General features: G+C 38.6%; 3 protein-coding genes across 5 annotated transcripts; 1 reads left to right on the top strand and 2 right to left on the bottom strand.

Moving 5' to 3' along the window:
* Nucleotides 1-426: 426 nt before the first annotated feature.
* rereb (arginine-glutamic acid dipeptide (RE) repeats b) lies at nucleotides 427-16,004 on the top strand. 2 transcript variants are annotated; one of them, XM_081379860.1, is made up of 17 exons: nucleotides 427-565; nucleotides 1,415-1,463; nucleotides 1,774-1,898; nucleotides 2,057-2,156; nucleotides 4,681-4,779; nucleotides 4,939-5,019; nucleotides 5,107-5,260; nucleotides 5,407-5,499; nucleotides 6,358-6,554; nucleotides 6,637-6,813; nucleotides 6,923-7,033; nucleotides 7,845-8,983; nucleotides 9,248-9,488; nucleotides 9,861-10,551; nucleotides 10,814-10,906; nucleotides 13,003-13,177; nucleotides 14,912-16,004. In XM_081379860.1, the coding sequence occupies exons 1-17, from the start codon at nucleotides 540-542 to the stop codon at nucleotides 14,943-14,945; spliced, it is 3,585 nt and encodes a 1,194-aa protein (XP_081235986.1). In that variant the 5' UTR covers nucleotides 427-539; the 3' UTR covers nucleotides 14,946-16,004. The 2 variants fall into 2 exon arrangements, with proteins under 2 accessions (XP_081235986.1, XP_081235985.1); XM_081379859.1 differs by having other exon boundaries at nucleotides 10,814-10,951.
* A 1,188-nt stretch (nucleotides 16,005-17,192) lies between these two features.
* Nucleotides 17,193-22,582, bottom strand: perm1b (PPARGC1 and ESRR induced regulator, muscle 1b). 2 transcript variants are annotated; one of them, XM_081379870.1, is made up of 5 exons: nucleotides 22,475-22,529; nucleotides 20,474-20,558; nucleotides 17,660-20,206; nucleotides 17,468-17,584; nucleotides 17,193-17,329 (listed from the first exon to the last, which is right to left on the bottom strand). In XM_081379870.1, the coding sequence occupies exons 3-5, from the start codon at nucleotides 20,172-20,174 to the stop codon at nucleotides 17,262-17,264; spliced, it is 2,700 nt and encodes an 899-aa protein (XP_081235996.1). In that variant the 5' UTR covers nucleotides 20,175-20,206; nucleotides 20,474-20,558; nucleotides 22,475-22,529; the 3' UTR covers nucleotides 17,193-17,261. The 2 variants fall into 2 exon arrangements, with proteins under 2 accessions (XP_081235996.1, XP_081235995.1); XM_081379869.1 differs by lacking the exon at nucleotides 20,474-20,558 and having other exon boundaries at nucleotides 22,475-22,582.
* A 958-nt stretch (nucleotides 22,583-23,540) lies between these two features.
* LOC308699133 (RING finger protein 223) lies at nucleotides 23,541-25,388 on the bottom strand (the record flags this gene model as incomplete). Its single annotated transcript, XM_081379721.1, has 2 exons — nucleotides 25,275-25,388; nucleotides 23,541-24,248 (listed from the first exon to the last, which is right to left on the bottom strand). The coding sequence occupies exon 2, from the start codon at nucleotides 24,222-24,224 to the stop codon at nucleotides 23,541-23,543; it is 684 nt and encodes a 227-aa protein (XP_081235847.1). The 5' UTR covers nucleotides 24,225-24,248; nucleotides 25,275-25,388.
* Nucleotides 25,389-26,608: the final 1,220 nt, after the last annotated feature.

The following is a 26,608-nucleotide window of genomic DNA, read 5'->3' as shown; positions in this document are numbered from 1 at the left end:
CAGACAGGGCTGCATTTAAAGCGTCTAGCCTAATTCCACTGAGCCGAAATAAATCCACCGTCTCTACTGTGGCAGTTCTTTAAATCTAAAGCACTGTATTTATATCTTACAACCCACACACTGACTATTACAAGATATTGTTATTATTCTTCACTCTCTCTTCACGCATGGTGCCTTTCATCAAATATGCAAAGGAATGCCGACAAGTCTAGGGTGGTTAAATTTATTGGGACATCTATATTCGTGTGTGAATATTGACACGGGAGGATGGCCAAAGACATCTCCCTGAAGCTGATCTCCATAGACAGCGGACACGGAGATGATCCCATTAGCGCTGGCTGCAGCGGCACATGCTCAGTTATGCTTGTTGAAGGGGATCTCAGTAGGCTGTGCGTGAACACTGAGGTCATCGCCTGCGCTGAGGAAAAAATACTCAGCGCAGCCTCCATTTTGAGTAGTATGAAATAGAGGAAAGCATAGTTTTGAGCCGCCGCCGACGCTGCAAACAAACTGTAAACACTAGCGAAACGGCCCCTGCCATGGACGACTTGTTCAGTCCGCGAAGGTTTGTTGCTTCTTCTTATTACAGATTTATGCTTTTGCGCGCGCCAGCGCTTTTTGCGAAACCCGGAATACTTTTGCATTCTAGTGCAAATCGAGACGATTTTGAACTTGACAGCTCGTCTCGCTCGGCCACACACACACACACACACACACACATACGCAAAGGCCAGCTATGAGCCTGACAAGATAAAATGGGGCAGATGTTGTGTAGGTATTGTTGCTGACTGTTAAGTGTAATGCATGTTGAACGCGGTGCTGCTCTTACAAATTAGTTCTGTTTGTCTGTTCTGCAAATATTTGTTCAGCAAATTGTGATTTTTAGCATACTATTTGCTTTCGCGGACAGCGTATTTGTGCATATCACACTTTTGAGTTCAACACACTGATTTTGATTTGCACTGTAATAGACTCTGCACGCAGCAATGTTATGATTTATGTGTAAATATATGAACTGGACGTCCAAGCCCCCGTTTATATAACCTTTGGAGGGAACGGAGCAGTCGGACGCTGATTGGCTGGTTATGCTCTGTAGGCGGGATTTGGATTGATCATCGCGACTGCTGATAGGCAAATCACATTTTATGATTAACACTGAAAGGAGGCGATTTAAAAGGGTGGAAAATAGTGACATGAAGCTCACATGACAGGCACCGAAGTTTTTCCAACAGTATGTTTCTGATAAATATGGTGTTTGTATTCATGTATTGTTAATAACAGGCATAATTTTTTTACTATTTACATGTGGAATATTGGCTGTAAGTTTTTGCTTCCTTGAAATTTTAATGTATTAATTGATGCAGCCTACTTACACATCCATATTTCAACTAATAAATACAATTTTGTCTTTTAGGCAGCTGAACAGCACGCAAGGAGAGATTCGAGTGGGACCAAGTCATCAGGTAAAATGAGTTTAAAGAGATTCCAATAGTGTTTGCAGATCTATGGCATGCAGTGTTTTAAAAGTGCACGATCAATAAAAAAGTTTTACAAATAAAGAAATGCTATACCAGTATGTCTACAGTCCGGAAGTTGCTAGTAAACAAATGTATCCGCGCTGAAAGTCCAAAACCACTGGTGCTTTTGGGACAAATCATAGCCAGCTAAATGTTAACAAAACCTATTTACTGTGTGCACCTCTAAAAGTCCTTAAATAAACTCTGTTAACCTTTTCTTTTTGACCCTTATCTTGTCATGATCAAATACATGCAGGCCAAGCTACCTGAATTACAGCCGCCACCTGCACATGCAACGGAGTCTGTCACAGAAAATGAGGAGCTGGTGTGGGCACCTGGGGTCAATGACTGTGACCTTCTCATGTACCTACGGGCTGCCAGGTAATGGCTGCTTTCTGGATGCCAGTTATTGTTCACCATCTAAATTTTTATAACCTCGCTCGAGGTTATATCTAAAAAAGGGAACTGAGGTGTCTGTGGATGGTGTGTGATTCAACATATCCTTCTGCATTTTTGTTTTGTGTTCTCTGTATAAACAGGAGCATGGCAGCTTTTGCAGGGATGTGTGATGGAGGTTCAACGGAGGATGGTTGTCTTGCAGCTTCACGGGATGATACCACATTGAATGCTTTAAATACGGTCAGTGCTTGTAATTTTTATGTGTTTGTGCTATGTTTTGTCAAAAAAGAAACTTAAATGATTTAATTCAGTTTGTTGTAGTGTTTTAGCAAATATACAATGTATTATTAAAGTATGGGTAGGCAATTTTCGGAGAGGCAAGCAATAGCGAGCTAGCTTTGAAAGTGTGAGATCCCACTCTCTCTTCAGAGTGTCTCAATCCACACCTCCACCAAAACGTATGAACGCATACAGCTGGGAGCAAACAAAAGCGTCACGAGAGACGATGTCAAACTACCTCATGTCTCAAAGCACATAACACTAGAATAATAATGAACAAGAACAACTTAAAGAGCACTGACCTGTTACACCTGACTGCTGCAGATTCATTTCGGCGTTGATAGTGTTTCCACTGAAACGCATAAATTCGAGTCACAAACCTCTTTGAGTATAACGTGACGGGTTTCTATCTCTTAAAATTACGGTAGTTATAGCGTGAACCGAGCGTAAGCTCGTTGGAACTGCAAAATGTGGCTGCTGTTTAAGTTGTGGTGCTCGGTGACTGACGTCTGTCTAACTCTGCATAGCATGAAACGCACTGATGACGTGTGATGTCTGCGTGAGCAGGGTGCATGGAGGTATGGAAATACCTGTTGACAGATAGGACATTGTAAATGTTGACAGATAGGACATTGTATTATTTAATTCAGACTAGGGTTGCGCGATATGCTCCATTTTCATATCGTCCTATCGTCAGCCTGTGAGATCGGCGATACACGATATTATCGTGAGGGGGGCGGGGCTTACTTATTTGATTATTAACTTGCTTATTTACTCATCAATTTGCTTGTTTTATTACTTCGTTTTAAATGAGAATCTTTTTCTATTTTGCTAGCAAAGGTGGAGTGTTTATTAATAGGCTAAATCAGGTTATTTCCTGGTATAGTGAGGTAAAAAAAAAAAAAAGATCCTAATCATTCTTGTATCTGACCATTCTTGTATATTTCAACATGTCAGCGGGAAATTTACGGACACACATTATCCTCTCATGCCGTTACAGATGCAGCATTTTGACTGTAGGCTGCTTCTGCACGAGATCATGAGAACACGTTTTAATTTATTGGGTCAAGAAAGAGTCGGAGTCTGCGATATGTCCTCCTCTGTCTGGATGCACTTCACTTATGCGCACCGCACTTCAATAAGCCCAAATAACGCGGGTTTTAAATGCCGGGAGAAATCAGAGGCAAAAATCTAAAAGTCGATCGGTACTTACTTATGACTTGACTCTGATAAAGGAAAATGGGTTAATCCGTTTACATGACCACATGCATTGTCAGTTTATTCAGCATAATCGAGTTAATAACGTGCATGTAAACGCGCTCATTCCCTGAAAGTGAAAGCAGAAACGGACTGCGCTTTCACTGCATTAACGGCGCGTTCTCTCAGAGACGACGGTGGATATATAACGGTAGGCTACAGCATCTTAATTTACTGGCTTAATATTTCTCTTGTGGACTTACATTATTGACAGTGAAAAAAATAGAAGAATATTTCTTGTTAAACAAGTTTGAAGTTGCTTGTGATTTTCACAGGCAGAGTTCAACAGATGCTTCGTGTAACTTTATTAGGCCTAGGCGGCCTATATAATTTTATTGATATTATTATTATAATTAATATTTTGTAATTGTACTGTTTTTAGTGTTTTTACTGTCATTAAATATTTTGTTAATGTGCTATGGAAACAAAATACTGACGAACAACGATGCCGCGTCTTCATCTTGGCTCTAAGAATGATGCGTCTGTTAAAACAAGCACTCTTGGCAATTTGTGAATGGATCACCTTGCAATTAAATTTCGTTGTGGGATGTAGTTTTTTTTTGTCTGTTTTAAAAATATTTTCTTTGAGGAGTCAACTCATACGCGCGCGTCGGTGACGTCGCATGTGTGGTTATGTGATGTCGCAAGTGTGGTTATTGTTATGAATTTAGGCAAGGCAAATATAATTGTAACTATACTAGCTTCATAATAATAATAATGATTTAATACATTAATAGGAAAACGAGCCAATTATCGTATTGATATCGTCAAAGGCATCTGCCATCGGCGATATCTCTGTCTATCGTCGATACACGATACTATCGTCTATCGGCACAACCCTAATTCAGACCGAATACAATGATTGGACGAACATTTTATGGTCCTACGCCTTCTATAGACGATATATATACATATAAATACGTTTAGATGACTTAACTTAGTGATTGGTGTCAGGATGTGAAGAGACTTTCAACCAGCATAACAAAATTGTTTCTGGAGCAAATCAACTACCCTGCCTTTAAATAAAGATTGTAAAAATGAAATTCGGTCCGAATGCAATAATACGATGTCCTATCTCCCTGTGAACATATGTATTTCCATACCTCCGAGCACCCTGCTCGTGCAGACATCAGATTTATGCCAATAATAAATCTTAATTTTTACCTCAACTGTAGTTAATTTGCTGTGCAACTGGGGTATTTGACTTTTTCATTTGTTTTGCACACAGCTCCACGAAAGCCAATACGATGCAGCCAAAGCCCTGCAGTGTCTGGTGAAGAAACCAGTTCCAAAACTCATTGAGAAAAGCTGGTCAGAAGATGAAGTGGTGAGAAAGTGTTTGGGTTTGGATTTGGGATTTTTCACTTGTACCATCTCATTTTTCACTGATAAAACCTGGTTATAGTGGAATGTAGAAATGTGAGACTAGAACTTTTCGAAATGTGTTACTTAAGAATCATCAATCTGTTAATATGTTCAATTACAGAAACGGTTTATCAAAGGTCTTAGACAGTATGGCAAAAACTTCTTTAAGATCCGTAAGGAGCTACTGCCTAGTAAGAAAACGGTATGGAAACCTGCCATTTCAAATCTGACTATAAATGTGTGTTTGTCAAAGTGAATTTTTTTTTTTACAACACATTTGTCCTCTCAGGGTGAGCTGATCACATTCTACTATTACTGGAAGAAAACTCCTGAAGCTGTGGCATCACGACCTCATCGGCAGCAGAGAAGACAGCCGGTGTCCCGCAAAGTGAAAACTCGCAACTCGACAGCTGCAGCCAATGCAACATCTCGCACTTCCTCCAGTAAGTGCAGGACTATGCGCCATACGTCTGTTCATTTTTTGCAGGCTCTCCAAACATGATAGCAAGACTGATACAGTTATAATTAAAAGCAAGTAACTCCACAAGAAGAACTGTTATTCATTTTTGTATTTTCTGTCTGTCTGTAGTGGAGCTCAGTTCAGCCAGTGAAGATGATCTGGACAGTGAGGATAGCGAGCAGGGCAGCAAAGGACAAGCCTGCAGTCACTGTCTATCCACTAGTAAGTTTTTCATCCTTCTTCAGGCCTCTATATTGAGAATGCTGTATATACTGCATTTCATTATTTGTTGACCATATGCATGTATCTATCAACCATCATGCTGTTCTGAAAGTGACTTTCTGCTGTACTTGGTTAGTCACCCTACATTGGATTCAAACTGCTTAGGTTTGCAATTCTTCTTAACATGAGATAAGAATGGACTCTGTTTGCATAATATATGTTCCTGGTCTTGTTGTGAAAATGTTTGTTCCACTTTTCACAATCCAATCAATTCCCAATGGATATGAGTCTAGTCTTACATTTTTATTCTTGTTAAAAATTTGGTTTTATTCAGCTTTCTATTCATCAAAGAATTTAGAAAAAACGGTTTTCAGAAAAATATTGAGCAGCGCAACTGTAACGCAACAGCGCAATTCAATATTGATATTAGTAATAAAAGTTTCTTGAGCAGCAAATCAGTATATTAGAATGATTTTTGAAGGATCATGTGACATTGAAGACTGGAGTAATGATGCTGAAATTTCAGCTTTGCCATCACATGAATAAATGACATTTTAAAGTATATTGAAATAGAAAACCATTATTTTAAATTGTAATAATATTTCACAATAATCCTTTTATACTGTATTTTTGAGCAAATAAATTCATCCTTGTAGAGCATATGAGACTTTTTTCCAATTTTATTATAAAAAAATTATACAATTTACCGACCCTAAACTTTTCAACGGAAGTGTACTTTACACATTACGGAAGAAAAATGGTTTGCAGCTCTTGTGACTTCTGTAAATACTCTTTATTTGTATGAGACTTTTCTTTTGAAATAACTCACACAACATAAAATGAATATGTTTCTTTCAGACTCCAAAGACTGGCAGCAAGGAGGGAGAGACAATGTCTTGCTGTGCTCTAGTTGCCACTCTCACTTCAGCAAGCATCGGCGCCTGCCACCTGTTCCCAAACCAGCAGATCCGCCCTACCTCTTCAAACCTGTCAAAGAAGAGGAAGAGGGTGTCAGACATGGGATGAAGACCCGTCGGAGCCGGGTTCCACCACATGTAGGTCTAACTTGCGCTTTAGTGCTCAGGGAAATGTGTAAAGAGTAGTCTGCTTAATTTAGTCTTATGTCTCTACATGTAGATGTCATCTCTTCGAAGTGGGCGCAACAGACCAACCGGAAGTCCCGACAGGGCCATGTCTCCCACCGCCGAGGATGTGCGATCTAATGGACAGTCTCCCAGAGCCAGTTCCACTGCTATGGCAACCAGGGCTTCCAGTTCTGAAATCAAGAATGGAGTGGCTGGGAAGACCAACAAGGTAGTGGTAAAAAGGAGCCTGCTTGGTTTAGAGTTTGAAAAATGTGTATTTATCCTTTTTGTGTTGTTTAACCTGTTCATTTCCAAATGTCTTTATTATTAAACTTTAGAAGATGAAAGTAGAGGCGTCTATAGTTAAGGGTGTTAAAAGACAGAGGGAGTCAGCTGCTCCAGATGTCGATGAACCGGAAAGGAAAAACATGAAACGGCCCAAGAATCAGGTAAGGGGAACAGTTTCCCTTTCTAATTCTTCATGGTTGGTTTCTTCAAAAAAATCTGAGAATTAAGTCCTGAGTTTTAAAAACTAAAAAATCAAGCGATAAAACTTGTCATTTTTTGTTATCAGTACTATATTGTTATCATTACTATTTTGGTTATCAGCAACTCTATTTTTTAAATGTATAAATGATATTAACTGTGCTTGTTCATTTCCAACAATTTTTACATTTAGATTGCCATCATCTAATGCTCACCTAAGGCCGACAGATAGCAACAGACACTTCGTCAGGTTTTGTCGGATCAGTGTGTTACCCCTGTCAGTGTCTGTTGGCGTCTGTTGGAGCTGTTTTCACCTATTGAACATGCTGAATCGGCGCTTGTCTGCGCTGGTCGGCGTCTGTCGGTGCAGTGTGAATTGGCCTTTTCAGAAAAGACACTAATAATATATATATATTAGGGGTGAAACGGTTCAGCTTACTCTTCAGTCCTCACGGCTCGGTTTGGATGTGTACACACACAAAACTTCTCACACAGCATGTGTGCGCAGTTCTCTTTTGCTTAAATGTTTAAGTATACATTAGTGGAACTCTGTCTGTCTGTTTTACATGTTGTTTTATTCACCAAACGATATTATAGATGCGTCATCAGATTTGAGATTAACCTTGGTGCAAGTGCGTGCCGAGCTGTGGGTGGAGATGAGTTTGATTTTATTATCGAGAACCCTTAACACCCCTAATTTATATATATATAAATAATTAATATATGTATATATAAATAATTGCAGTGATTATAAGCAGTGTTTCTTTAACCCAGGATGGTCCCGATTCTCCATCAGAAGGTGAGGGTGAAGGCGAGAGCTCCGATAGCCGCAGTGCCAATGACGATGGCAGCAGCGACACTAAAGACATTGATCAGGACAACCGCAGTTCCTCCCCCAGCCTGGCCAGTCCCCTGCAAGCCAACGAAAGTGACTCTGACTCCCCAGCGCCACCCACTGCACCTGGTGCAAACCCACAAACCCAGCCCCAGCAGCCTGCAGCGACCCCTACAACACATGTCCCATATGAAACGCCATCATCTCCTCAGCCCTCTCTGCTTGCATCCTCATCCGCACCTTCACCTGGAGCTTCTACCGCCACCTTGAAGGCAACATCCATAGAGGTTTCTCAGGAGGTTCCATCTCCAACCACTTTCAGAAGTGGTCCCAGGGGACCCGAAGCACTGAACTCTTATTCAAACTCCTCGTCTCAGCAGGTGCAGTGTCCAGGGCAGGGGCAGTCATTCCCTGTGCCGCCCCATTATCAGCACAATCCAGGTCAGCTGCAGAATCCTTCATCTGGGGCGAATCAGCCACCAGGGTTTGTTTCCAGACTGCTGCACCTTCAAAAAGAAAGTCCTCTTCCTCCTACAGCAGCAACCCAAATCAAGCCCCCTCCGACCACTCCAATTCCACCTTCTCACAAGCAGCCCCCTCACCTTTCTGCACCTCCACCCCATTTCCTGCAGATCCACCCCAATTTGCCTCCCCCTCCTGCTCTAAAACCTCTTGCTTCCTTGCCCTCACAGCACTTGCCTTGTTCCCAGCCTCCTCCACTTCATATAATTCCACAAAATCACCCTGCTCAGCCTTCCGTTCTGACTCAGTTGCAGAGCCAGCAGGTCAAAGGTCACACCAGTGGTGCTCCTCCGGCTAGTTCTAACCCATCGCTCCCCCAAAATCGTCCTGCTCCTGAGTCCACTGCTTCATTCCCTCTTTATACTTCTCCCATCCCTGGCCCTGCCCATCAGCCCTCCACGTCTTCCTCAGCAAGCACTCCTGTTGGACAAGCTCATATCAAAGAGGAGCCAATTGATGAGGAGGAGGAGTGTGATAGCCCGCCTCCCCCTCGCAGAAGTCCCTCTCCTGTACCGACAGTTGTTGACATACCCAGCCATGCAAGTCAGTCAGCAAGGTGTGGAGATCACATTTGTCAACATTAGAATTTCTGTTAAAATATTATAAAATGGAAAAATATGAATAAAATGTTTTTCTAATGTAGTAGTAGTCTAAAATATTTATTTTGAATTCAAAATAAAAAAGTTAAATAAAAAGGTAAAAACAAAAAAAGGTTCAAGGTAAAAATCATTACCTTGTGTTTCCTTTTGAAAACAATTCAAAATGGCATTCACTGAGACTTTACTTTGCAATTTTATTCTATTTTGTTTGTCAATTGCAGATTTATCAAACACCTCAACCGAGGCTACAACTCCTGCTCTCGCACAGACATGTACTTCACTCCCTTGGCCTCCTCAAAACTGGCTAAAAAGCGAGAGGAAGCTGCCGAAAGATCCAGAAGAGAAGCAGAGCTGAGCGCTCGACAGGGACGGGAGAGAGAAAGAGAAAGAGAGAGGGAGAGGGAAAGGGAGAGGGAAAGAGAGCGGGAGCGAGAAAGGGAGAGAGACTCTGATAAAACCTCTGTAAGTATATGTAGCATTTACTTTTGAAATTATAGTTTGCTTAAAATGAAACCTAGTTTTTAGCAAGTTAAATTTCTTTTACTTTGTGACATTGTCGTCATGGTAATTTCCCCTCAAATTCTGCTAACTGCAAAAAAATTATCATGCCAATTGTCAAGTATTTATGCATCATGATAGTATTTTTTGTTCTGTTTCTGCTTTTTATTAGGTTGTCAATTTATTTAGAAGTTATAAATAAATAAATGTGTGAATGTAATATTAATTGAAAATAAAAAAGTATTTTAAAGTCTTTTTGCTTTTGAAAAAAAATCTATAGAATTTTGAAGATCTTGCTTTAAAGAAGTTAATATAATAAACCTTTTATTTACATAGCGGGCTTCAAGCTCATCCCATGATGGCCGCATAAGTGAGCACTTGCTTGCTGCCCACGTGCAACCCGGCCGTCCGTCATTCGAACCCCCTCCACCCACCACCGTGGCTGCTGTTCCTCCATATCTTGGCCCTGACACTCCAGCCCTCCGCACGCTCAGCGAGTACGCACGCCCCCACGTCATGTCGCCCACCAACCGCAACCATCCTTTCTTCATGCATCTTGGGCCAGGTGAGCACCTGTTAGCTTATCACATGCCGGGGCTCTACGCAGCAGACCCAGCCCTTCGAGAGCGAGAGCTTCGTGAGCTTCGAGAGAGAGAGATCCGAGAAAGAATGAAACCTGGATTTGAAGTGAAGCCGCCGGAGCTGGAAAACCCACTTCATCCATCGGCAAATCCTATGGAGCATTTTGCGCGCCACGGTGCCCTGCCTCTTCCTCATGTGGCCGGGCCTCATCCCTTTGCCCAGTTCCACCCAGCCATGGAGCGCAACCTAGCGGCTCCTCCTCGGCCGGAAATCAGCTACGCCGAGCGCTTGACTGCTGAACGGCTCCATGCTGAAAGGATGGCCTCCGTTACAGCTGGTGACCCTGTTGCACGGCTACAGATGCTTAATGTTACTCCACACCACCACCAACACTCGCACATACACTCCCATCTTCATCTGCACCAACAGGACCCTCTCAACCAAGGTGAGAATTTCAATGAATGAAACACAGTAATCTAGATCAGTATTTCTCAACTCCAGTCCTCGGGTCCCTCCTCCCAGAATGTTTTAGATGTCTCCCTGTTCAACAGACTAAGAAGCTAATGAGTTGAATCAGTTATTTAAATTAGTGAGACATCTAAAATATTCTGGTTGGTGGGTTCCCAGGACTGGAGTTGAGAAATACTGATCTAGATTACATTCTTTTTTAGAAAGTATATGGAAATGTTGACATCTTTGTTTTTCAGGACAAGGGCCTCATCCTCTGGACCCATTGGCTGCTGGACCCCCTCTGGCACGATTCCCTTACCCACCTGGTGCCATCTCCAACCCTCTACTCAGTGAGTTACCCCATGAGCACGAAATGCTCCGCCACCCTCTGTTTGGTGAGTCACCAAATAGACTCCCGTTTCATATGAAAGAAAGCTAACATTAACATTTCTAACCCATATAACCCATATAGCCAGGCCCACACGTAATCCCAGGCCCACCGCTGAGCCGAATCGGAACACCAAACCCTTTTGATTTGTACATCTTTATTGCTTGCATGCTTCTTAAGCTTTCAGCAGCCAAGTGAGTGTAGTACTCTCAGCTTTTTTAAAACACATTTAACTGTTTAAATCCATTCTGTGGAATTAGTATTTAAGATTTAAATTATTTTATATATATATATATATATATATATATATAATTTTATTATTTTTTTGTTAGATTTTTTTATGTAGTCTCTTTATTCACCGAGACTGCATTTATTTGATCACAAAAACAGTAGTAATGTGAAATATTTTTGCAATTTAAAGTACATTTTCTATTTTAATATATTTTAAAATGTGATGGCAAAGCTAAATTTTCAGCATCATTACTTTTTATTATTATTATTATTATTATTATTATTATTATCAATGTTGAAAACCGTTCTGCTGAATATTTATGTGCAAACAGTAAAACATTTTTTCAGGATTCTTTGATAAACATAAGGTCACAAGAACAGCATTTATTTGAAATAGAAATCTTATAGAAACATTATACATATCTGTACTGTCACTTTAATGCATCCTTGCTGAAAAAAAAACCTTTATATATTAGTGCTGTCAATGTTAACTTGTTAATGTATGCAATACATTTTTTCCAGTTTAGTGTTAAAAATATGTAACGCAATTAACGCAGCATCCGTTTATTCTGTCATCCATTAGCTAGCGTTACATTATATGATCACATTCTTATTCACATAAATGAAACCATTCAAGCGCCACAAGACGAACGAGAACGTGCTCTGTGAATGTCCTGTCAATAATGTCAAACACACAACTCGTGTGCACAGAAAGACGCACGCAAGTATTGATTTCTCTTTCGCGCTTGAACAAAAATAACACACACAATTATGCCAAAATGTCCGTTCTGTCGAGTACCCTCATAAGAGCAGTCTTAAATGAGTTAAATAGACTTAAATGAACGTAAAGAGTTGTGAGAAAATGAAACGCATGTGAGATCCACGTCATGTGCAGTGCGGCAAATCTTTAAGTGACAGCAGCCGCTAATCCTCTCTGTCATTAATGTTAATCAAAGAACAAAGGTAACAGAGAAAATTACTCACTGCTCTTGACTAAAGAACTTTTGTAGCTTTAATAAGGATTAATCTATATTTAATTTATAATTTTTGCAGTGCAGACTGTTTGATAACTTTATTCAGTTTCTGTATGTTTCCTACCTGTTAGACCTGTTGGGGGGGGGATCAATTTCATTGAGACATCAGTAGCAGTTTTAGTATCGGTGATACTGGCCTTCATTCATAAAAAGATGCCATTAAACAAATATTTAAAATATACTGTCTTTATGCTGTTTCTACATTAATTTGGAGATAACTGTGAAATTATTACATTATAAAATATATTAATCACAGAAAAAGTGTGATTTAATCTAGTTAATTCTTTTTTAATCGATTGACCCCAAACTTTTGAATGTACTGTATAATATATACAATTTATATGTATACCGGTAGTATAATATGTACACTAGAGCAAATAAAAGAGTCCACAGATTCCGTCTGGGCCTGTCTTTTTCTTATGATAAACTGTCTAGTCTTGACTTGAAGGAACAACTCAAGTATTGTTTTCAGTATTATTGTGTCACATAGAGCTTACATTTGGTTGCTATGACTTGCTATTAAAATCAATGACGTTTTCAACATTGTGACAATGCATACTTGATTATAATAGTCAGTCAAGGCAACAAAAAAATATGCATCGGTGGATTTCTTTTATTCCTCAAATAATTAAAATCCAATAACAATGCCTTGTTTTCATTACTCGAAGAGCCAAAATGGTTAAATGAACAAAGAAAAATGGCTAAAATGCACATGTAATGTAATAATGTTTGTCAACCTATTGTTGTTTTATTGTTGCTTCATAATACCATGTTTTGTGTCTTTCTTTCAAAGGAGCACCGTTCAGAGAGTTACCAGGACCCTTGGCTCCGATGTCTGCTGCGCATCAGTTGCAGGCGATGCAGGCACAGTCCGCAGAGCTGCAGAGGCTGGCACTGGAGCAGCAGTGGCTACATGGACATGCACATTTACATAGTGCTCCTCTCCCCAGCCAAGAAGACTACTACAGGTGAACCACAGAGACCTTAAAGTGTTAGCTCACACAAAAATGAAAATTCTCTCATTAATTGCTCAAAGACATCAGAAAAGTAATCCATGTGACTCCAGGGGCCGGTTTCACAAAGATAGACTTTGACTATGGCTTAGATATAGTAGATAGTCAGACTTCAGATAGACATCTAAATCAGACCGTTGCACAAAGCACTTAAGACTCTGACTATCTTAAGTAGGACTACACTGCAGTGCATTCTGGGTAAAATAAGACACTTTTCAAAACAAAAAACATGGCGGATCGAGTAAGCGCATTCAACCGCTCAGTGCAGTTTACCCCAGCGGAAAATATGTGTTTGTTGGAGGAGTATAAATGACGGAGTATGTTTTTATGTTTCCACTGTTCGATCGCGCCCGTGCCATCTCTCTCTCTGACATACACACACACATTCCAGCATTGCAATCTTGACATCGCAGCCTGTTATTATGCAGCGTTCACACCAAACGCGAATAGAGCGTCAAATTCGCGTCTATCGCGTCTAGTTCGACGCTTGAACATTTTGAATCCATTCGCGCGTCCAAGGCGAATAGGACGTGCGTATAAAGCGAGCGTTTGAAGCGAAATAGACGGTTGAACAGTCACGGTGTATTGCATTTCACGCATCGCCCGTGACGCTTGCGTATGAAAGGGAGCGTGTCGATCGTTGCTCGCGTTGACTATGTAACAGCCCTAACAGTTACAAGGACATTTTACTTGGGAATGTAACGTTAGTAACAAGAAGAAATGTTTAAATTATGAACCATTTTCCCTTTTCTTTTGGCAGTTTGTAATGTAACTGATTGTTACTGCTGGTTGCCAAGGTAACATAGACCTAAGTTAGCCTGGGGGTAAGGTGTCTAATTTTTTTGGTCTAAATTAAGTCAGTCTTTATTTTTGTGAAACAGTCTAACTTGCATTAGACTGTCTATGAGAAAATTTTAGACTTGTCTAACACTATAGACTGGTCTAAAATAGCTTTGTGAAACCGGCCCCAGTGGTTTAACCTCAAGTTTATAAAGTGACACGTGTGCTTTGGTTGTGCAAAAAATATAATTCACTACTTTATTTACAAAATGTTAAGCTCCAAAGCGCATTAATGAGTGCACCACGTGTTGCATGTTGTGTTGTGTTGACTCGAAAGCAAATGTTAGTGCGTGAACGCACATTGGGAGATTCATATTTTGTAAATATTTTTTTGCACAAACAATGCACTTGTGTCGCTTCATAAAATTGAGGTTAAACCACTTGAGACACTTAATGATGTCTTTACTACCTTTCTGAGGCGTGAAAGTGGTAGTTGCGTAGGCTGTCAATAAAGGGAGAGAAAGCTCTGATTTCATTAAATGGATCTTCATTTGTGTTCCGAATATGAATGAATGTCTTACAGGTTTGGAATGACATGAGGGTGAGTAATTAATGCCAGAATTTTCATTTTTGGGTGAACTATCCCTTTAATGGGCTGTTCAAGAATGCATGTGTAAATAAGCTCTTGGCAAGTTGTTTTGATGGCATTCTTGCATGCGCTGATGAGTCATTTACAATATGACAAGGAGCGTTTTCATCACTACTGTTCTCTACTTTTAGTGCTCATAAAATAAAAATAAGTTGTGTTTGTGACATTAATGTCAGCCTACAGTACACAGAAGATTTTTTTATTACCTTTTTACTTTGATTTTTAAGTGACTATAAATTATACTGTGGTCTCTTTGACAGCCGTCTGAAGAAAGAGGGAGACAAGCAGTCCTGAAATGAACAAATCCTCCACTGTGGATTACAAAGTGATTCTGTGTTCAGGGTATCAGGCCTTTTGTTTCAGAAAACCCAACCTGGGTTTATCCCTGTTATGGCACTTATAAACATTTGACCGACTCCTTTGTGCTGTATGAAATAACTAGCCTTTTGGAGCACAGTGAATTTGCTTTCCTTGCATGAACACTATTTAGAAACTGTTTCTGTCAGAAATGCAATTCCCATGTAATGTCGTTATTGTGCTAAAAGCACAGTACTGTAGATTTACTAAGTATTTGAGAAGTGCTGTCCAATATCCAGAGTTTATCACAATTTAGTTTCAAAGTTTATTGAAACATTCATTTTAAGATTGTAAATATTATATGTTTAAAATAATATATTAACTGGTGGAATTTAAAAGTTGCAATGATAGATTTGGATACAAAAACTTCAGATGACCTGTGTGCAAAAAGTGCATGCTTTACTCTATCCTTCCTTTTTCTGACAGCCTCCTCATCTATACCTCAGAGTACTCATCGATATAAAACCCACCTGTAGTAAACTCCACAATACCTTATTCTTTCAGTGATTTAGCTTTTTACCGTTTGATTTAATTATGTAAACCAAATGCAGCCTGAGTATTAGCATGTTGACTGTAGTTTTGATCGTGCCCTGTCTGGAAACAGAGCTTGTCCGGCTCTACAGAACAGTTGCTTCACTGCCATAGTCGTACGATGCTGCAGAAGACCAATCAGGCTGACAGACACTTGCTTGCAGTGTTTACCACCACGCTTAAGGACACAATGTGATAGGGCTGGTCAGTTCCTGGGTTATCCCTACATGGGACAGGAAGTTCATTTATAGAGGGTCTATAGTTAGCAATAAAATGCATATGGCATATTTAATAGTATCCTCACGATCAGCTTCAGCCCTAGCATGTGCAATTGGCCAATTAAACAAATGGGCTACTGTTTAGTAAGTTACATTTTCATAGTTAGGCTGGTTGGGAAGGAGCACAGCATTCTCAGAATAATATGAAATTCATTATAAACACAATAAAGAAAGAAAGGTAATATTGTGACCGTTTAATGCAATACAAGTGTATTGTTGTGCACTACTATTAATTGTTAAAATAACAATAGAAAACAAGAAATGGAGTGCCATTGTTTTGTATGTGCTCAAGCGGACATGGGTGTTATCCGTTAACGCTGTTATTGTGAACCTCTGATGGGTTACTTTTTCTAAAACTGCCAAAAAGTCATTATTTTCTTCGAATTAACACTAAACATTTGTACTAGCATTTTACAAAGTATATGGATGTTATTAATGAGAAATATATTCTCATTTTTAGTACCCATGTCTTGATGTATATTTGTCTTTACATGCAGTGTTGTCTAGTTGCAATTACCTTATAGTTAAAACTTCAAAACTGTCATTTCGATGACAAATGCATGATTATTACAAACGGTTTGGCAAATTTTTACTTTTCATACACTTCAATACATCCCTTATCAAGTCATATGAACACATATAGTCACCTCAGATCTTTTGTTTTATTTTTTATCAATACATTTTCTTTCAGTGCTAAATTCATTTATATTTTTTGTAAGCATATTTTAGAGGCTGTTTCATATACACTTATCACATTGACATTAGTCTCTGCTTATGTGTGATAGAAATATTTGACACTCAGCAGCAGTCGTTCTTCTGGCACTTTCTGATACCTCCATGACTCCCAACTATATTTTATGTGCGAATTTATATTCTTTATTAAATGTGCTCAGATCTGTTTCTTCACTGAAAAACTATATGAACTTTTTTTTAATCCTTGGCCGCATGATGTTTTTGCATTTAATAGATACATCTAGAGTGATTATCATTGAAAATGTTTTTTTTTTTTTTTATATGTGTACACTGCAAAATAGTTTAATTGCGAGTTACATAAATATGTATAGCACAGCTTGAGTCCTGAATATAACTGACGCAAAACTTACCAGTTGTCACTTCTGGTCCATATCAACATAATATCTAAAGCAATATATGTCTTCTAACTGAACAAGTGTTTGTATGGGAAAAACTAATGTTTCCTCCTTTGCTTTGTATGCTTTTCTTTAACAAAATTGTCCTTTGATAAGTTATTTATTGATTGAACACCTATTTTGTAACATGAATATATTAAACATTCAAATATTAGACTGTTAGGAAATATGGAATACAACCTAATATGTGTATTTACTAAAGTGTTTGGTGTGAATTTGTGCAAAATTAACCCTTTCCTGTACACTGGCCCCTTGTGAGAAATCCTCAGAAAGCTCTAATACTAGATTTTTATGGTTCATCCTTCTTTTATGTATCGCCGCAAGTACTGGATGGCAGATATCGCGCTCACATTTGCCAGAAGAGCTGAGAAATAATAGAGGGAAAAAGGATCATGTTAATTTTGTGTGCTCATATTATCTGAATAAATTGCCTAATTTAATATGTAACAGACTGATCATTGTGTCTCATTTCAGAAATACACAATCCACATGACAGTCTTACCTGTTTTCCACATGTCTGTAGATTGTGGGTCGCTTGACTTTAGTACCCAAGATGCAAAAGCAATGCAAACAAGGCACATGTCTGCTTGCTTTAATGAAAAAGGAAAGCGATCTCTATCTGTAAGCAGAATTTTGCAATGTTAGACTTGACATTTTCATATCTATTGCATCAATTTGATCTCTAAAAATGTACCTGCATCTGCGACTGTTGCCCCAACATGTATCTGATGTTCTGTGAAATTTCCAAGAGCCTGGTTTTCTAGGAGAACCACTGGAAGCTTTGGCTGAGCCATAGAGGAACTTGATGTTGTTTTCGTTCCATAACCATAGACTGTGTCAGTTGTTTTGGGAAAACCCCAAGAAGTGGCCATCCTACACCATGTCCTTCCCATTAAAAGTTTAGTGTGTCTCAGAGAAAGGTTTCTCCAGGTACTTCTCTGGCTAGTGATAAAGCACATGTTTGATGTTTCAGAGGGGCTTGCACACCTCAGAAATCGGATTGCGGGAATCTCAACTTCACTATCCAACTGAATCTCTTTTTCTACCTCTGGAAATTCTAGGTCTTTCACCACTGAACGAGAAGAGGAATAGATAGGAACCAACGTTTTCTCACTTTTTGTTGAACCTTGCACTGAAGGAAACAGAAGATTCCCAACCTCAAAGTCTGAGAAGAAGTCATCATAAGTCTCAGCCACAGATACGGTCTGTAAAAAACAAAGCGAAGTGTTACTATCTGGGATCCAAGCCTTGTATTGTTCTGATTCTGTGTCACTCTTCAACATTTCGAAGAAAGACGGCAGACACTGATCGTCAAGAACATCAGAAATCGATAAAACTGGAGAAGGTGTTGGTCTTCTCATGCTATAGTGGTCCAGTAGAAAGGTACTCATGTTGCTGTCTTCTTTTGTTGTTAGAAATATGTCCTGCATCTCTGCTTCAGTCTCTGAATGCATTGGGGAATCACTCTCAGTACACAGTCTTACGATCTCGTTTGATTCACTTCGCCAAGTTTCTTCTAAATCCATGGGACACGTAGGTTCAAGAAACCTTTGGGTTTGCTCTTTGCCTTCAAGGGGTTCTGGACTAGGGTTTGCACTTGCATGAAGAAGTTGTAGAAACTCTTCATCGAAATCAGAGTAAGTTGAAAATTCACAGCTCGATCTGTCTGGTTTAGAGTCATCCAAATGTGTGAAATAGTCAGAATCTGCTGCATCGTCTACCAGGCCATCTTCTAAACTATCATCTTTAGATTCCACCTCACCCCTATCAAGATGAGTGTCGACGGTGTCCACATGGGTTATTTCCTCTAGAGACCTGTTATTGGCTATTCTAAGTTGCAAAATATCATTTATTGTTAGTTTTTCCATTTCATCCCAAAAGGAGGAAATGGCAAATATAGGTCGAGTCGGACCTGAAGTCTTGGCACTGTTACTAGAGGATTGTATCTCTTGGGATGATTCTTCTCTATTAAATGATTGTCCCAAGGGCTGTTGTTGTTCTGTTCTTTCTCCTTCAGTATCTGATGGAGCAGTGGGTTCAGAGGTACCCATAATAAATCTGGGACTTTCCACCCTTGTGTCATTATTAAAGTGGCTTAAATTATCAGTTGTATGTCTACATTCACAGTTCAAATCTATTGTGGATTTGTCATATTTATCACATGCTGTGCTTTCATGATCCAAGTATTTGGGCAAAGGCATCTGTTTGGGAGTTAAAAGTGAATTTAGAGAGTCGGCAGGATTTCTTTCTAATTTTGCTTCTGGAATTTCTGTCATGCTTTCCTTTTTTAAACTAATGGCACAGCTTGTTTTTTCCCATTCACTCTCACATGATCTAATGGGCGAAATACATATTGCACCTTGGATATGAAGTACATTTGGTGAGTCAGAAAAAACACTTTCTTGTTCAAAATTGTCCTGCATTGTTTGTCTGTCAATAATTTCTTTATCTGGCTCTGTATTGTTATTTAAGGAAGAGCACTTTTCCATCACTCTGCTATTCTGGCTCAGGTTTTTAGAAGTTTTTTTTTTTCGTCTTTTTTTTTGGACTGAAGTGGGACCCTTTACTCTCAGACGGACTGGGCTGTCATTTACAGTGACAAACCAACGCTCCTTCTCTTTTTTGGCCACTGGTGAAGTGTCCGTCTCCTCAGTTAGCATTTCTAAACCATCCGTACTCTTTTCATGCTTTATATCTGCTGAAGATGTTTTAGAGACTGGCTCGGTGGTGGCTTGGCTTGATTTATTCTCACCATTCTCTTGATCTTCGTAATTTCCTCTTAATTTCTCTAAATTTAACTTCTCAGTCAGGTTGCTGTCTTCATTAGCTTTGTTTTGACGTTCACATGTAGCCCCCGGTTCATTTTCTCTAGCATCGGACATCTGCTCAGCAGACCTGGCATTCTGTGGCTCTGTTTTAGGACTATATTCAGTAAACTCTGAATTCTCAGATGTATGTTCTATTTTACATTCTCCCATTTGATGCTGTTTTTGTCCGTCTACACTATCATTTTCACAGTGTTGGTGAGGGCTGGTCTTAGTGGGAAGAGATGACACGTAGACAGATGTTTTATCATCGTCCATGTCACTGAAGCCAGACTCATCTAAGGCTGCAAGCTTGGCCTGCTGAACAGAACATTCCTCACTCTCTGTACAGAAACAGTCCCAATCCTGCTCTGCTATCAGCACACTGTGGTCTAAGTCATCCATTGCAGTTGAGCTCCAAAGGCTTGTTATGACATCTGAAACAAACCAAAAACACAATTATGGGAAAAACATTTTTTTTTTCTAAATCATTTACACTGCCATTCAAAAGTGTGGGGTGAGTAAGATTTTTTATGTTTTTGAAAGCAGTCTCTTATGCTCACCAAGGCTGCATTTCTTTGATCAAAAAATATATATATTTTGAAATGTAATGTATTCCTGTGATGGCAAAGCTGAATTTTCAACAGCCATTACCCTCATGAAACTGTTCTTTTATTAATTGAAAGCTCATAAGAACAGGATACCTGTGTGATAGAACTCTTTTGTAGCATATCTTTGCAGTCACTTTTGAACAATTTAATGCATCCTTGCCTTTGAAAATATGAATTTCTAAAAAAAAAACAAAAAAAAAACCATACAATTTAAAAAATATATAAAAATATTAATTCATGCTAACTTTTGACCAAACAACCGGTTTCACAGACAGGGTTTAGATTAAGCCAGGATTAGGCCTTAGTTCAATTGGGACATTTAAGTAACATTTATAAACATGCCTTAGAAAAAACAATTCTGGTGTGCATCTTGAGACAAAACAGTTAGGCCCGGTTTCACAGACAGGGCTTAGAATAAACTAGGATTAGGCCTTAGTTCAATAAGGGCATTTTAGTAGCTTTTATTAACGTGCCCTAGAAATAAACATAGCGGTGTGAATCTTGAGACAAAACAATGACACTGACATATTTAGAGATATATATCAGTGCAAGTTGCATTTCAGTTAAACAGCTCAAACATGCATTTTAGTCTGGGACTATCTTAAACCTTGTCTGTGAAACCTGGGGTTAAAGTTTTAACTTTCAGTTAAAACGGCTCAAACATGCATTTTAGTCTGGGACTAGCTTAAACCTTGTCTGTAAAGGCTAGAGTTTACATTGCTAGGGTTAAATTTGTAGGCATCAAACATTTACAACAGAAGAAAAACTGTTTTTTCTTCTAACTGTCTTTTTCTGGCATAGAGAAAACTAGTGAGGACGTGGTATACATATTTCATGCCTTTGAATTTAAAGAAAATCAATATTTAGGTTGTTGGTTAAAAGTTAAGATGAATAATATGTGGGGATTTAGTTTTAGATACGAAAAAATTGTAGAAATTGAAAGATGCAGTCTATCGAACATCTGAATAAAATCTTTGAAACTTTTTAGAACTTTGAAATAATGTGTGCGTCTTAAAAAATATTCTCCAATTAAAAGCCATTTTACAAAACATGTTGCTTTTAGGCAACATTGCATAGAAACAAGTTTCAACCATTCAAATTCGAGAGATGAGGTCCCAAACTCCCAAACACTAAGCAACCTAAATTCAAAAGAAATATGCTGTAATACGCTCAAACTGTCTCTAATGTCCCAATGAGTATGATCTTGGCCTGACTGTAAGCTGACTCCAGAGCAGACTGTACCCAGAGCTTTCACAACAACTCAATGCAAGGTGATTTGTGGATTAAAACATGTCAGTGACAGGAAATAGCCCCACAAGAGTCCCATAAAACATCCCAGCATGATGGTCTGTTTGGGTTGCTTCTCTTTTACAAATATTTTGCATGCTCCAATTGCTCAGAAATGACCTTGATGTGTCTCTTAATGCCGAGAATGAAGATCATGATTTACAACCTTTGATAAGAAATCTTACAGTCTTATCTAGCTTGCGGGCCGTTTTTTTTTACAAACGCGTGGAGATGCATTTAGCATGCAGCAAATGTATTCATCTGTGCTTATTTTCCATTTTTTTTCTACATTTTTAAAGAAAATATACTTTCCCAGGAGCATCATGACGGTTGTGCAAAAGCCTACACTGTAAAACCCAACAAGTTAACTCAACTCAAACCGATTGAGGAAACTGATTGCGGCAATATATACTCAATATATTTAAGTTCACAATACTCATATGCATTTATTTTTAAACTTAAATGGTTTGCCGCAATCAGTTTCCTCAATCGGTTTGAGTTGAGTTAACTTGTTGGGTTTTTCAGTGTAGAAAAATTAGCATTATTATTATGATACAGCCATCATCTTACTACAACCTGGGTGTTTAGTTCTTTATTAGCATATTAATACCTAAAGCCCTGCGCTTGAGGTTCTTTTCCATGGTGCGCATGCTTGGTTCATTTTTAGTACAGTAGTACACACACACAGATCAATGGCAAATATCTCCAAACACAAAACCTCCTCTTAGAAAAGTTTTGCAAATTCTGCATCTAGTCAGTTTCCATTAAACATCTTTTCAACATCTCATCCCTTGTATGTTTTCCTACCTTTAGTCGTTAGTTGTGCTTTCGAAACACTTCAGTGTTGATCCGACACTGGCATGGCATACCTTCAAAACTCCAGTGCCCTTGCATGTGGGAGAGGGGGGCCCTGTGTCCAGGTCTGTTAAAAATAGAGCTGTGTGTCTGATCACATGGAAGTGTGTGTGTGTGTGTGTGTGTGTGTGTGTGTGTGTGTGTGTGTGTGTGTGTGTGTGTGTGTGTGTGTGTGTCCTGCATTCTCAGAGGGGCATTCCATTTCACATGTATAAATAGGGTTTCTCTGGGGAGATGGTATGAATCTGTCACTGATCACCTATGCTGCTATTCAATAAAGGGTTAAAGCATTGAACAATGTGCTGGAAGGAAGATCCTTTGCTTTTATGGTTTAGAGGAAGTAATGTGGAAACAAGTTTCTGGGATCAATTTCAACTTATCTATGGTAATAAAAGTCTGGCAGTGTCATAGGCCTACTTTACTACTGTAAATATATTTCAAGTTAAAAAAGAGAAGTATATCAAAGACAAAAGGAAAATAGGCAATATTTAATTTGTAATAAATATTCATTTATTTTATATTTTACAAATGATTACCAAAAAATCTAGTCTAGTGTGTAAAATATTACAGCCATTTAAAAAAGTAATTTGTTAATATACATGCTTAGAATAATTGTAAAAAATATCAATAATTTTGCAAATAAGAGCATATAAAAACATAAAAAAAGAAATTGCAGGCTTATTATTTTACAGAATGTGCAAGAGCTTCTAGGGTTCCATGCAGCAAGGCAATCATGATCCTATCTGTTTTAAAGACAGAAAATCATTTTTTATATTTACAGTGGTATTTAGGAAGCTGTGATATGACAATGACATTTCAAGCAACAAATATTCACTAATGAAGAAAGTAGAACTTTAACCAATGCAGATTTATTGACATGAAGCTGTAAATGTTGTGTTTGTGTTTGTGTCTATCATCCAGTCAGTCATGTTTTCAGACTGAAGCCAACACCATCTGAATGTCTTTTGCAATTCATGAAATTTAAACTGTTAAAAATTATTGTGTGCACCTGCGTGTCTTATGAACCCTCTGTAGGTCTGGCAGATGCGAGAGTAGTTGGCATCACTGGTTGATCCAAGAAGCATTCTGACATTGAGCCTGAGATAATAACGCACTGGAGGGGCCACAGTATAACAAAGAAGACCACAAGGAGCACTATGATGAAGACCACAAGCCTCTTCCAGTTCCCATGAAAACCCAAGAATCGCAGCAACCTGTGTCCACAACCCTCTCTTCTCTCCTCTCTCCTCGGCGGCTCTTCTGCTTTATGCTCACCAATGTCAATGCAGATACAGTTAGGTATCATTGGGTTTGAGTAGCACAGCCTCTGTCCATCTAGGAAAACTTTCTCCACTTGTTGCTGGTCGCTTGGAAGTTGACCCAGAACTTCCTGGCTGGTGGCCAGATCCGGAGTGCCGTGCTCAGGCACGGACGTTGGCTGCCGACAAAGGGGGCAGGTGATCTGGGTTCCTGCCTGCTCCGGTGAAATAGCTACAAAGCGAGCCAGACATTCCAGACAGAAGGTATGGGTACATTCAAGGAGCTTCGGTGTCTTGAAGGTGTTGTCGTATGGGGAAAAGCAGATTGAACATTCCGGACCAGCATCCCAGACGTTGTCCTCATCATCAGCAGAGGCCACTGTCTCGTGTTGGTGCCGTATTGAACCCATACGTGTTGCTGTGGATACTTCTGGTTCCTCCATCCTGTTCTGTGCTCAGAAGAAAATCTGAAATGCAACATGAATTTTTATATAATTATTAATAGTAATTCATTGGCACAATTACTGCTTAAAAGATACAGATGAATTAAACCAATGAAGGAGTTGAATGGTCTTTCTTAACACTAGATCTTTCTGAAAAGCTTCTGATGTGATTATAGGCAACTTTTATTCAATATAAATAGTTTAACCGTTTTTTAATACACTCAAAACTATTTAGGCCTTAATTTAAAATGTACGTCTTTGAATTGCATATAAATCTTCCATCCATTTGCATTACATAGTTTTAACATAAACAAACTTAATGTGATGCATATAATATTTCTGTAATACTAAAACAAATGTTTTAAATACACAATAACCAGTTTAATATATGTATCATCAATCAATCCAAAGTGAATTTTGAAAATTATGAATGAAATTATAAAAAAAAAATAATAATAAACTATGCCTTGAGTTTGAGTAACTTTAATTTATGTATGACAGAAAATATGCATTTCATTAAGATTATAAGTTTATGTTAAAACTGTGTAATCCAAATAGATGGAAAGTGGTAAATATGGTCTTAAAATGTTGCTTTTTATGCTATGTATTTGAATGCAAGAACAAAATCCTTTTTGAATTTTATAATCCCAAATGGTTGCATGGTAAACTATCTGACGTAGCAAATAACAACATGTAAATGTGGTTGCTTTATGGGTATCAATACTGCAGTGCTGTATATGATAAAGATGATGCTGAGACAAACCATGCAAAAAAACAATCATGAAAGAAATGCATTTTGAATCATGTTTCAGCCAAGTACTATCATCATGTATATAATTTTACACTTTAATCAGCATCACGTATACCTGTTCATCATGACTCACTTGTTTTACATTTAATGTACTATGACTAGACAAAGTATAAACATCTCTAATTTGTAATTGAAATGACATTAACCTTAAATCACCTAAGGCTTGTTCAAATGAAACCACTGATCCAACAAAAACCCAACTGTTGGGTTTGTTGGGGCAGAGTGAGAAAAGAAATTACCTTAAAAGAGGAAGAAAGTATTCTTCTCTCGCTGATGCTTTCTTCTTCTTCTTCTTCTTCTAGATAGATTCAAAATTGACTGAAAAGTTCCCAAAACAAGTCTTTCAATGCCTGTCTTTCTCCAGACCTGTCTGTCTTGGTCTTCCGGTAAAGTACAACTGGCCTCTTCTCCTCTTCAGAAGTTTGAATTATACTTCTGAGCTGTGACTCAAGTGAGTTAAACCATAAATCATTACCTCGTTCTCTCTCTCTCTTTCTGACCAGCTGACACACACACACACACACACACACACCCACACCCACACCAACTCATACACGTACGTGTGCAAATAATGGAAAAGCAGGAGGGATGACAAAGAGAGGGAAGCAGAACAGGTTTTCCGATAGGATTTGGTTTCACACTGTCATTGAATACCTTAGTTAACGCAAGATGACAAAGCATAGTAAGTGACTAAGGTTAACACAAAGCACTTTATTTAATTCACAGTGTTGTAAATGATTAAAATATTAATAGTTTTATCTGGAGAGACAAGTTAGAAAGGTTCTGCAACTGCATATTTTTATTTTATCACATACAAATTGTATTAATGTAATTTTTAACATAAACATAATCTTAATAAATTTACTACAGAATTCTGCAAGTTTACTGTCATCATTCATCTGGTTCAACAGAAACAATGCTTATGGTAACTGATAAGACATCACACGTGCATAACAAAACCATAATAATAAAGAAATTGGCTGTAAATTTGAACCGTATTCAAAGTCACATGACTATTGAGTGATCAGATATATTACCTCTCTGTCTCGCTTGGAGATAAACAGCCAGGTATGAGGAAAAATAATACGGGATATGTTTACATGTGCAACAACAGTCACATGTTTTCTCGCTGAGGGTGTGAGTACAGTTCCTGTTGTGTATATTTTACATGGTAGTGTGCCAGCTATTGTTATGTTGAATGCTTTAAATAATCCCGTATAAATGTGGATTAGTGGATATTTGCAATTGTATCAAATAGTGAGACATGACAAACATCACATAGTAGATTGAGCAAATGGAAAGACAGTGACGTGGTACTTGCTCTGTTTTGATCTAGTGTTCTTATAAGGAAGTGCTTATAATATTATAGATAAATGGGATCAAAGTCTCCCCATCTGTTTACCCAGGGCAAATGTAAACTTTTAACAGGTCATATTCAGATGAGTGGCTTTCCGATCACAATAATAGTTAGGTTTGATTATGTTGAATTGCTTTTGAAACAAGTCCAACCTAATATTCTACCATTTGAATAACTACTCTACAGATGATAACACAATGATAGTATTGGCCAGCC

The sequence above is a fragment of the Scardinius erythrophthalmus genome (assembly GCF_964197995.2).
Source record: "Scardinius erythrophthalmus genome assembly, chromosome: 12".
Lineage (NCBI taxonomy): Eukaryota > Metazoa > Chordata > Actinopteri > Cypriniformes > Leuciscidae > Scardinius > Scardinius erythrophthalmus.
The sequence above is the reverse complement of the archived record's forward strand: the minus strand, read 5'-3'. Positions and strand labels throughout refer to the sequence as shown.

Coding starts and splice junctions, on each gene's coding strand:
- rereb (XM_081379859.1), top strand. CDS start 540: ATGGACGACTTGTTCAGTCCGCGAAG. Junction 7,034..7,844: donor TGAAACGGCCCAAGAATCAG/GTAAGGGGAACA, acceptor TCTTTAACCCAG/GATGGTCCCGATTCTCCATC. Junction 8,984..9,247: donor CATGCAAGTCAGTCAGCAAG/GTGTGGAGATCA, acceptor TGTCAATTGCAG/ATTTATCAAACACCTCAACC.
- perm1b (XM_081379869.1), bottom strand. CDS start 20,174: ATGGATGACTTAGACCACAGTGTGCTGATAGCAGAGCAGGATTGGGAC. Junction 17,585..17,659: donor GGCAACAGTCGCAGATGCAG/GTACATTTTTAG, acceptor TTCTGCTTACAG/ATAGAGATCGCTTTCCTTTT. Junction 17,330..17,467: donor TACAGACATGTGGAAAACAG/GTAAGACTGTCA, acceptor ATTATTTCTCAG/CTCTTCTGGCAAATGTGAGC.